General features: G+C 39.1%; 1 protein-coding gene across 2 annotated transcripts; it reads right to left on the bottom strand.

Annotated features, from left to right (window-relative positions):
- Nucleotides 1-4,747: 4,747 nt before the first annotated feature.
- Nucleotides 4,748-11,074, bottom strand: LOC103718953 (lumazine-binding family protein). 2 transcript variants are annotated; one of them, XM_088705015.2, is made up of 2 exons: nucleotides 9,930-11,074; nucleotides 4,748-6,336 (listed from the first exon to the last, which is right to left on the bottom strand). In XM_088705015.2, the coding sequence occupies exon 1, from the start codon at nucleotides 10,810-10,812 to the stop codon at nucleotides 9,949-9,951; it is 864 nt and encodes a 287-aa protein (XP_088561141.1). In that variant the 5' UTR covers nucleotides 10,813-11,074; the 3' UTR covers nucleotides 4,748-6,336; nucleotides 9,930-9,948. The 2 variants fall into 2 exon arrangements, with proteins under 2 accessions (XP_088561141.1, XP_008806202.3); XM_008807980.6 differs by lacking the exon at nucleotides 4,748-6,336 and adding an exon at nucleotides 9,172-9,394 and having other exon boundaries at nucleotides 9,930-11,073.
- Nucleotides 11,075-12,594: the final 1,520 nt, after the last annotated feature.

The raw sequence follows: 12,594 nt of genomic DNA, 5'->3' as shown, positions 1-12,594 counted from the left end.
CTGCAACGTGCTCGCTTTTTAAGGACAAAAAAAAAAAAAAAAGGTTCTTTGGATTTACTAGCTATTATGTTCTATGCTACTACCATAGATGAGATACAAGAACCAAGAATATGTTAGTTGGAAAATGTGTAATTGTGAGAAGGCGTATTTAGGGGAAGTAAAAAAAAATAATAATAAAGATACACGAGGTGGAGCCTCAGCCTCACAGACAGAGGCATTGAGAGGTTTTTTTTTAACAATAAAATAGATAGTTGGATGTTTATTTGTATCATTCACCAACTCAAATCTTAATTCCAAGGTGTATGTATCATGGTCAATGGGGAAGTGGGAGCTAGAATTTCTGTTTAGCGGACATAACTCATGTACGAGTGGATCCTTGTGCAAGTGGATAAGTGGAGGCCCCAATGATAGTACGGACCAAGTCTAATTGTTGGTCGGGATGGTTTGCCAGATTCGGCAAAACTTCTAATAATAGCAACAAATGCATCGTTCGTCAATAATTTTGCAAAAATAGATGAAGACTTCTATCAATACGAGGTACATCAAAAGGCTATCTGATAATTATCATCGAATCTTTCTCTAAACAAATTTGTTAAGCTCTTAATATGTATATAAGACAATCCAATCATTCCCAAGCCGCATGCAATTCTACCATAGAAACTACAGTATCAAAAATTCTAACACCATTTATTACTATTAGCAAACTACCAGCACTTCGAATAACAAAACCAGCTTTACTAAAAGCATCTATATCGAGCACACTATCATCAAAATTGACTTTGAAGAAGCAGGATGGTGATGGCTTTCAAAAAGAATATATTATTTGAGAGCGCACAGCAACTACATAAGGAAAGCCACATATACTCTCTATTGTCAAGAGTCTCCCAGCAACCTGAAGAAACTCATGAGCATGAGTGGAGGCTTTTAGAAGAGTTAATCTAGTACTCTATCTCATATCTTAAGTTTGGTATAGGGTGATCATTCCAAGATCAAAAGTGATGTGGGTGGAGGCGATAAAATCACTGTGTTTAGTTGCACCATAGAGATCTTACGTAGCAGTGATCCCAAATCATCCTCACCTCTCAAATTACTGCCCAATCCAGTAATGGGATGCTCGTCTTTGAGATTGGAAGATCACCCTAGAGCAGTCATCTTGGACTAAAAGTTGAGGATAAAAATATTCCTCAATCTAGCGGAAAAAAATTGGTATATCAACACCGTTAATATATCATGTCAATATTATATATACGATATTATATACATTGATATTATATATATTATATAATGATATATTATATTATAATATATCATTAGTTATATTATTGTCATATTATTATTCAATGATAATTTTAAATTATAGTTGAAATATATTATTGTACTTTATATATATAATAAAAGTATTTAATATCTTAATTCTGTTTGCCTTATTTTTCTAATCAAAATTTTAATATTAAAAATACATTTTAAGTATAAATATAAATATTAATTCTATAATAATAATTAATATATTTTATAGGATTAACAATTTATAGGACTAATAAATATATTTTTATAGAATATATCGAAGGTCATTTTCACTTTGGTATTATATGATGAGTGATTTTGAATTTTTATTGAATATTAAATAAATTACTTGTGGATATCTGAAAATTTGTAATCACTCAGAACATAGTATACCAAATACAATGATTCTAAATCATCGAAGATCGAATTACTTTAAAATAAAGGTCACCAGTGATTTAAGATTATTTTGATAATTTCATTTGAGTTACCTGCCTAAAAATACTAATATTTTTGGCCAACTAGATATTATAAATAATATAACAAATCAAAATTACTTGCTCCATCCCATCATTGCCAAAGAATCTTCCTCTAATGGTACATAGATTTTTTTTTTTTTTCCGCCGTGAGAAGCTGCAAGGGACCCCTAATAGTACGTGGAAAGTCATTCAATGAAGAAGGCGAGAGAGCAGATCGATCCTGAAGTGGAGCTGGCGTCGATGCCTAAGAGCTACTTTTGCAAGTATTCCTAGAATACTATTTATAGGTCCCAGTACGGCTTTTTCTCTGTCAATCATGCATTGGAAATTCGATGGATGACAAGGTTAAGGAATTAGTGCAAGAATTTGCACATAGACATGGCATGTGTGAGCCCTGACGTGGTTTGGAGTGCCATCGCGTAATTATATGTTTCTGTGCTGGTCTTACTTAGATTGCCACAGTTTTATATCCACAGTTTTAGACATTATAATAAGATCTGTTCTTCTCTTCTAACCTATAGGATGCTTTCGGAATAATTGGTCACATAAGAAGCTATCCAGTTCGCAATTTCCATTTGCCTCTCTAAAAATATACTTGCCCTGAAAAACCATACCACCATTATTATAGCCCGAATGTTCTGAAGCAGAAGTTGCCCCCTCCACTGCTGCTGATGCCACTCGGGCACCAATCTGGTCTTTACCACGTGAATTCACACCTGCCAGCTCGCTGCTTCAAAGTTGGCCAGCTAGGCGTAGCATAAGTTTGACTTCTAAAAACATTATTTGGGTGTTTTTTTTTTGTAAGAATTGGGATAGTTCAATTAATAACCCAGCACCATATGAGCAAGGAATCTTCCCTGTCCTCTCCAAACTCTTTCCCCGAAACGGACACAATTTTTCTCCGCATAACAATGATCACAGCAAATACCTTCCACTTTCTCAAGATTAATTACAATTACAGCCAATCAAACGTTACATTTCACCAATCATCAGACATGTTTAGCTACTCTAACCCCAAGAAAGAAGAGAGAGAGGAGAGAGCGGGCACTCCTAGCTTTCTAATCCTCATCGATGAGCCGTCACAAGCGTCTCAATAAACCGCAATCCATCGAATCTCGGAGCAAATCTATCCGTCGCGGAAGACGACCGCCGCTGCTCCTCGCTCTCGCCGGACTAGAAGAATAAATACCAACTTAGACGACGCGTTCTTTGATTTTAACCAAAGAGAAGAAGAGAAAATTATAAAAATAGAAATTAGGTCAATCCAGCTGGAAATTAGCAAACAATTACCTGGGCAGGAGGTTGGGACTTGGGATCGGAGGAGGAATCGGAGAGCGCCGCAGTGGCGGCGGCGGTGAGGGCGGCGGTGGAGCCCGCGACGGCCGAGGCGGCGGCCACCATCGCCCCGGATCTCTTCATGACGGCGATCAAAGCAGGCGATCGAAGCAGCGGGATATTTCGATTTCTTCTTCCCCTCCTTGCCCGCTACAGCGCCGTGTGGGATTTAATTTAAACAAAGGAGTGGGGTCGAATACTCGAATATATATAATAATGGAGGGAGAAAGGAAAGGCCCGGCGGTAAATTCGAATTCACGCGCCGCAAGTGGGTGCCCCGCGCTTCTCGAAGCGGCACGGCGATATTTTTAGTTCCCGCAATTGCCCCCGTTCTGGTTGAGAAGCGGGAGCCATTAGAGGGGCAAAAGAGGGAAATTCCTGGTAACGGAAATGGGGTACGGGATTGTTCCTCGAACATTTCGTGCCGCCACGGGCAGGAGCGGTGGCTCGAGTTTCTTGCACAAATATGCCCTTATCATTTGGATTAATTTACCATCGGACCATTTCTTTCAAAAAAATTTAGGGAGTGCAAGAGCACTGGGGATAGATGGGGGACCATCGGGTGGACGGTGGGGGTGCGTTATTTAATTCAAGTTGATACACGTGATCTTGAACGTCGTACTGATGTACAATATTTTTAAGTAATAAATGGTGCCGTGCAGCGTCGGGGGGCTGGGAATTAGTTGTCACTGCCGACGAGTCGGTACGTAATGATACGAACACCTGCGCCACGTCCTAGTCGGTACGTGCTTCGATTCGCCGGTTGGGCTAGGTTAAACAATATTCGCAGTGGCCCATTGGGTGGATTTCTTCCGGACCCCGGTTGACAAAACTTTTCAGGTTGGGCGAATGTCTTTTTTTCCCTTAGCGAAAAAAAAAAAAAAAAAAAAAAACTTTTTTTCTCTCAATACAAATTTCAGGTTGGGTGGATCTGATTGCATCATTTTTACATCCTAGTGAATTAAATAAATCAATAGAGAATGAGCACTAAAAATATTTGATGATACTGGTTAAGCATGGCTCGCCATTCCCGCACTGTATAATAGTTTTATAGCTTAGTGATAAAAAAATAATTGAGAGCCGCCTCTTTTTTATCTCCTATTTGGTGAATACAAGGCCACCAATATCACCGCCAAAGAATGTGCACATTGTCGACAGCCTTCGTCATAAGAAATTGTTCATCTATGCAAGTCATAAGAGCAACTTGCGTTTGTACACGATTTTGTTTGGCGTTACTTAAAAAAAAAAAGATACTTTTACAATTTTTAAAGCAGGAAAGTACTTCCTACAAAGAATAGATATTTGATAATAGTATTTTAAAAGTACTTTCATGAGAAGAAAATTTTTGGCGATAATTCCGTCCAAGTTGCCCGGGTTCGAAACGCACGGGCGTCGATTAAATTAGAGGACCGGATGCCCCACGCCCGGCTGGCTTGTTGACGGTTATGCTTTCCTTCCACTTGTACCAAGGTGGCACTGGGGTGACGTACCTACACGTGAGGCGGTGAACCCAGTGGGGTGAGCCCACGGGTCGGGGAAGGCACGCGAAACCTGCGACCTGTATCGAACATTTCCTAGTGGAAGGGGGGCTCAGTAATGGGGTTGCTATGCGGGTGGGCTGGTCCCTCCCCCTCCCCTCCTTTTTTTTCACCAAAAAAAAAAAAAAGAAGTGAATCAGGCCAGCATGGCCTTATCCACTCTTGTCCCATGATATGAATGAATATCAGATCTAGCTAGCATATTCCACTTCCATCTCGCACTACCATAAAAGGAAATAAACCTTCTAAATTAGACTATAAGCTACAAAATAAGTTTTACTTCAGGAAGCTTTTCATAAATGTTTGTTCAAAGTTCAAACACCTAGATATCATATGCTTTTTTAGGTTTCTGCGTGGCAATGATTTGCTATTTTCAGCCAGCTTTAGTCGATGCGCCACCAGTCTATTTCAGTTAAAATCAGTGCAATTACAAGGTATGCTATCCCATGTACCCCTATAATAGGGCAAGTTCAATTTACAGTATAAGTCAGGGTTGCCAAATAGAAATTTAGATTCAGACTTGAATTTAATGTTTCATAGTGGAAGTCATGAGGAAACACGTTTACAATAGATTACCTAAATGAAAAACACTGACAGAACTTCAATTCCTTCTTCCATCAGCATCATTTCTCTCTAAATTCTCTTCAAAAGTTTGGCTATAACATAGGAAACCCTGACCATATGAGCTACTTTATATCATTCCCAGTTCATAAACAGATTCAATAGACTGTTCAAACAACCAAGATGCTTGCAAGAATCCCTTAGGTCTTAAGAAACCAAAACCTTTCAGACTTGAGTTCCACCTGTGCAAGCTCGCAAATCCTTCATCCTTTGCCAGAGCAACTAGCACTGCACGCGAACAACACGCACAAGCCAACACCAAAGCATGTTGCACTATTGAACATAAATTATGCATTTATCTACATAGACACCTGATTTTACTATGGCTGGGTTCCCTGGAGATTAGCTATATAAAATCATTATGAAGTCCAAAGAATTCCACAAGGAAGAAAAAGGACTTCCTTTTTTCCTAGCTTGACCGAAATTTCTTTTGAATTTTATGGCTTCCCAAAACGATCTTAGATTCCCACCTCCTGGTATTGGTTTTAATGAAAGGACACTTCTGTGCAAATTGCAATGTAGCAGCTGTTCATTACAAAAGTTACAAGTTGGTTGGTGTAGGCTTATTTATTACCAGTTAAGCTACAGCTTAGCAGCATGTAGTCTTAAAAGTTGGGATGCTGCTTATGATTCCAAAAAAAATTTGACAGCTAAAGTGAAGGAAAAATAAATTTCTGAACTGACTTTACAGAGAAAATATCTCTGACATTAATTAATATCCAAGTGGCTCGACCAACTTGAATTTTACTGACCCGTAAAACAGGATGTCTAAATGGATTCATTGTAAAATCCTCTTTTTCTAAAACAAACCAAAAGCAAATATATGAGAAATAAAAAGGAAAGAAAGAAACAAATACCAACCATCTAACAAGTGTCCTCTGTTGCAGATACAGACATGAAAACTAAGAGATCCGCGAACCAAAATTATTGCTTCTTAGAAGCGACAAGGAAATTGTCAAGAAATCTAAATCAGTCCCTTAGTGAACTCAAGCATCCATCAAAATATGAAAGTACCTTGCAACCACTTGACAGGGCACACATTCCAGCACTGAAGTATGCGATGCTAGTGATTGCGTAACAAACTGGAAAACATGCACACCATCATCTCAAACATCCAATAAGCCATGAGCAAACACAGCAATGAGAACAAAGGATTCAAGATTTAATGGTCTCACATGCTTTAACTTTATCAAAGAACAAACCTAGAGAACATATTTTCTGAAACTCTAAATTATCACAAATGTTATAATCCTTTAAAGTTTGAAAAATCAATTACTCCCTCCAATAACAGAGACAAATAAAAGATTTTCTAAAACCCCAAGTCCCAATCCCTATTTTCGTAGGCACTAGAAGACGTGAAACCTCAAGGCGGGAATTGTAAGGAAGAGGGAAATGAAAAATACATTCCTGAATTTAAACACTTTATCAAATGAAGAAGTGTATCAAGATTCCCGTTTTTTGAACATGAATCAGAGAGAATGAAAGAGAGAGAGAGAGATTTTGAATTGGTGTGTGTGTGTGTGTGTGTGTGTAATAGAGAGAGATGAACTACATAAAAAAGGAGTTAACAATTCAAAATCGATAATGAACCATCCAAATTCAATATCCAAGTTGTTGAACACAATCTACACTATAAAAAATATGTAAGAACCAAAATCTACCCATATTTTAAGATTTGTAGATCATGATCCATAAGATGGATTTTCAATGTATGTTTCCTATCATGTATTTTATCATATTAGAGCAATTGATACTGATCATGTTTGCACCAAGTTGACGCATAGGTTAGAGACCTAAAATATATGAATTTTGTTTTCTAGACATTTTCTTTAGTGTAGATCAAATCCAATAGTTTAGATCTTGAATTTACATGGCATATCATTGATGTTAGAATCTTTAACTCCTTTTCAAGGAGTTAACATAAAGTATACAATTCAGCTCATGTATATACAGACATACATATATATTCATACATACACATATACATATACATTATATATATAAGCATGTGTGGATATATACATATATACATAGAATATTGAAGGACGGAAAAGAAATATTTAACTCACTCTCATTTCAGTGTCAGCCCAATACACACAGATTTGTATGTGTTAATAAAATATGATAAATTTCTTTATATATGTGCATGTGCGCATGCGGGTGCAAAGATACAAACCCTAGATCAATTGGATCTCTCACCAAACAACAATTCCAAGAACACAAGAAAGTGTTTACTATATAGAAAACAAAGCTTCTTCCTTTAACCAAACCCTGTTCAGAATCATGGTCGAGGTATAAATGAGCATTAGAAAAAGCCAGCTACCCATTATCAAGCCTAGAAATATTCAGAGTTAGAAAAGCGGTGGCAGATAAAGTACATGGTTCCATGGGTAAGAAGCAAAGGAGAGAGAAAAGGAAAGAATGGAGAGAAGGATTACAAATAAGAATTGGAGCATAATTTGATGGAACTAAGGAGTCAATAGTTTTGTCCTAACCTCCTTTTCCTCTCTTTTTTTTTTTACTTTTCTTCAGTTAGCCAGGAGTATCTATTGCCAAAGGAACTAAGGAAAGCTACACAACACAAAAAGCACTCTAAGATAAAACATGAACAAGAGCCTCTAATTCAAGCATCTTTAATGAATCCCTCTGTCATCCAACTGTCCATGCAATAAAAATCTCGGCTTCAATATATTCTCACTTTTTCTCAGTTATAAGATCACACATTTCCTGCAATTTTCAATCTTAAGGATCAAGTTATTGGTTCTTTGAGATTCCCCATCAATGTAGCATCATGCAACAATTTCCAGTCAGATTGCACACATTGAGGTGGTGTTTTTGACTAACAAGCATCCTTCTTTGAATCTTTCTCAAAAAAGGTCCATGAGAAGCATAAATGTGAGGAATTCACATTTAAGTTATTTGGGTTTCTCATCTAAAAAAGCTTACTAGAAGATGTTATTTTGATTCCTTGGCGCTATATAAATACCTAAGATCTATCCAGTATATAGCTGATACAGCACTGAATATACACCCGCACGAGTCCTCACATACTTTCTTCGTCTAAGCCCTGATATCCTTGCTAGATTAATGGTCAAAATCTATTTAAATCTAATCACAAATACCAAAAATTCAATCACAAATACCAAAAATTCAATCACAAACACCATAATCAGCCCATGGTCAACCCAAATGGACTCGTATTGCAATATCCCCTAGTCCATATAGGTTTCTCCATGGGTCGGGGACTGCTCTAATACTATTTGTAATAATCTGGAATTTCACTCAAAAAAGCTAACTGAAAAATGTTATTTAAGTTTCTTGCTTCTGTATAAATATCCAAGACCTACCTAATGCATAACCCATATATGATTAAACAAATGCTGTCACCAGTCCTCACAAGTTCACACCTTCACCACAAAGCACATGCATGCTATCCATATTCACTTTTGCTTCTAAGAGGGTTACTCTTGTATCTTCCTAAGGTTATGGATCATGAAAAAGCCCAGTTTTGAAAAAATGATTTTCTCTAGAACTTGCATAGAGATGTACTGCAATGTCTGAATCTCCATTTGTCCAACTTCATTTATTGCACAAGGGTCAACTCTACTTTCCATAATCAGAATGCATCAAAAGATGTGAAAAAACTATAATCAAAGTTCATGGCCTTTCCATGAAATGATATACAACAAAACACATGTGATACATAGAATATCAAAAATCTTAAGAAATTCCAAAAAGATATGGATTCTGATCAAGAAGATATGTGATACATAACATCACAAACCCACATTAATATTCAATAGTGAATAAGAAGATTGATTTTTAATTCTTTGTTTTAGTATAATTTTTTTAAAAAAAGAATGAAAGAACAGAAGTTGCAAAAACCTGACCAATATAAAGCTGAATGTGAACAAAAGTTTAATACCAAATACTCTTGAATAAGTCAACCAAACAGTATACAGAAGTATTAAACATGAAATTTCATCTGAATACATAAAGTGGGAGTAAACTATGGAGATCATCTAACCTAAAATGCCAAGAAGACTATGATATTCAGAACTTAAATATCAAGACTGAACTATGTATCCCAACAATTTGAGGGTTGCTCTATGGATCTTGCCTTGATACTGACATTCTTTCCTGAAAAAGATATTTAAAATAATAACTCTCCATATTATCTTAAACTTGTTAAATCACATGAAGTAAAATTCTCAAAGACAGATTTTCATGTGCGCACAAATCTAACAGAACATGTTTAAAAGAAAAATTTCTGACCTACTTAAACAGAAGGATGGTATCACAAGAAACTACAGTCTACAACCCTGTCTACCTAAAAGCTTACAAAAATAATAACGAATCCAAATGCTCATCCCAAATGATGATTACCCAAAAACTAACACCCTTGTTTCCTCCATTAATCAGCCAAGAAAATCACAAGAAGCTGAATTCCGATTCCATTGCATAATCAGAAATGTGAACTCAAAATCCAAACCCCTCAAACCTAACGAATAAAAACACAGCAAAGTTTGAACTTTGATACATATTATCAGCATCAGATGCCTTATTTCAGTGTCAATTATAAAAAGACAGTATAGAATTTCACCAACAAAAATCCTAAGCATTCAAATCAAATAGGAGAAGAAAACGAATGACGAGGAATCGGAATCTAAAGTACCTCTGAATTCCTTTCAGCTTCATGAGAAGCTAACAGAAGCAGCAGACCCAATCCCGCTCTTTAGCAACTTCTCAATATACTTCCCCAGTATATCGACCTCCAAGTTCACCTTATCCCCCACTTTTTTCAAAGGTATCACCACCTTCTGTTGGGTATAGACGACCAGCATAAAGTCGAAGCATTTCTCCTCCTCGTAAACGCTGACCACCGTTAGGCTCGTCCCGTCCACCGTGATAAATCCCTTGGGCACCACGAGACGGAGCAGCTCCGGCGGCGCCTTTACCTTCACCCAGACCGAGTCCCCCTCGGGCTCCATCGACACGATCTCGCCGGTCCCATCGACGTGTCCCTGGACGAAGTGCCCGCCCATCCTCGAGGTCGGCTGGAGGGCCCGCTCCAGATTTACCGGCGAGCCGTTGACGAGATCGCCGAGGTTGGTCTTCCGGAGGGTCTCCGGCGAGAGGCCGACGGTAAAGTGGGAGGCAGCGGGGTCGAAGTCGGTGACGGTGAGGCAGGTGCCATTGACGGCGATACTATCACCGAGCTGGACGCCGCCGAGGACGGTCTTTGCGGCGATTCTCATCTCAAAGCCCCCGTCACGGGAGGGCCCCAAGTGCTGGACCTGGCCCATCTCTTCCACGATGCCGGTGAAGAGGGACTTGACGGCTACGCCGGTGGCGGATTTTCGGGGTTTGGAGTTCCTGACGAAGGGGGATAGATAGGGTTTTAGATGAAGGGGATTGAACCTATTGTGGCATTTAAGGGAGATCGAGAGGGAGTGGGAGACGGAGGTGGGGTGGAAGAAGGCTTTGGAGATATTGGGAAGCGAGGATTTGGGGGTTTTGAGGAGGGAGAGAGAGATGGGGGTGCGAACTGTTGCCATTTTCCGCGTGTTGATGGAGAGTGTGCGTTCCCCAGTTCGCAACGCTCTCGGGAATTTTAACGAACGGATGGCAGGCAACTAGGACCGCCGTTGTGGGGGTTTCGCCAGTGAGGCAGTGGTGACTCGTATCTCACGGGCGGTTTTTTCTGTGGCACGTATGTTAACAAGCCGGCTGTGAGTGCAACCAATCGAGGTGGTGTAAAAGTGGAGGGCTACAAAATGTCTAACGGACTCCGGTCAAGTGGTAAACATCGAAAAAGTCAATCCAGTCCGTAGCCATATTCGCCTTTTGATGTATATACGTAATTTAAAATGAATCACAGTCGCTTACTATTATACAAATATCTTTGAACAATGGATGACCATTGTGTTTTGACTCCTCATCTCAAATCTACTCAACCACCGTCACGAGCCTCTTCTAGAAGTATATTGTTAGCTCCTAAAATATGTTTCACAAAGATGATGCCCTCCCAAGCTGTAACAACCCAGGATCTCACCCAAAATGGCTAGCCGGAAGTTACTATTTGGGTTCCTTGATCATGTATAAATATCCAAGATCTACCCAGCGAATAACCGATGTGGGACTAAACACACGCCCGCACGGGTCCTCACATACTCCCCCCGTTCAAGCCCTGACGTCCTCGTCAGGCTAAGGATTCAAATCTAATCACAAACACCACGATCGGCTCATGGTTAGCCCCAATAGATCCGTGCTGCAGTGTCCCCTAGTCCACATAGATTATGGGCCGGATCCGCTCTGATACCATTTGTAACAACCCAGAACCTCACCCAAAATGGCTAGCCGGAAGGTACTATTTGGGTTCATTGATCCTGTATAAATACTCAAGATCTACCCAACGAATAACCGATGTGGGACTAAACACACGCCCGCACGGATCCTCACACAAGCTGTCTCAAGCTTCGCCCCCAAAACTATCATATCATATATGTGACGCCTTTCTGCAATAATCAGTCTAGAGTTATGATTTTCGATCATAAAACTCATATCTCCTCTGTCTTCGTCTGCTGATACACTGCCATTAAAGTTCACCTTGAGATGGCCGAAGTATGGAGGCTCCAAAAAGACGAGTAAATTCGGGCGTTGCAGCAGCAAAGTGGCAGTCCCAGATGTCTCTAGCCATCCCGGACAGCTAGTAAAGCCTAGACCAGTGTTCAACGAGTGAATCTGGCCGCGTTTTAGTTTGTCAAGGTGAAGCTTATACCAGAGTTCATGATTCTATCAGCAAACATGACGAAATTGGGGTGGGGGAGATTAGCCACCTGGAAGAACAGTTTATCTCACTTCCTCTATTATTTATCAAAAAGAAAAAAAAAAATCTTATCAAGCATTGCTAAGAGAAATGGCATGTTATAGTTTTGTGATTTTTTTTTCTTGCAATTTTAGACATCATGGCATGAGCCAGTGATGGGGGTTGACTGACAGTAACTCGAGGAATGTTGGCATAGTTATAATGTAATGTCTTGTTATGTTATTCTTTTACATACTGCATCATGCTTGAGAAAAAAAAATAATGCTTGTGCTTAAGTCGCGCATGACAAGGTGGAAACCTACTTTGCTGTGGTGCAAACGATGGGGAGGGGGGCGCTTGCATATAAAATAAGATTGCTTTTATACTGTGAAAGGATTCAATAATGCAACTTGTACACCCCTTTGTTAAAAAAATACCGGGTTAGCTGGCTTTCTTGCATAGAAAAGTTTAATTTCATTATGGAGCCAAGAGTAACTCTAGATGAACTTTTCTTGTCTTTTCTTTCTCATGG

The sequence above is a fragment of the Phoenix dactylifera genome, chromosome 9 (genome assembly GCF_051530095.1).
Source record: "Phoenix dactylifera cultivar Ajwa chromosome 9, Ajwa_hap1_PhDact_Kaust_v1.1, whole genome shotgun sequence".
Taxonomy (NCBI): domain Eukaryota; kingdom Viridiplantae; phylum Streptophyta; class Magnoliopsida; order Arecales; family Arecaceae; genus Phoenix; species Phoenix dactylifera.
The sequence above is the reverse complement of the archived record's forward strand: the minus strand, read 5'-3'. Positions and strand labels throughout refer to the sequence as shown.

Bases quoted from the DNA above. Each gene is read 5' to 3' on its own strand.
- LOC103718953 (XM_088705015.2), bottom strand. From the start codon at position 10,812: ATGGCAACAGTTCGCACCCCCATCTCTCTCTCCCTCCTCAAAACCCCC.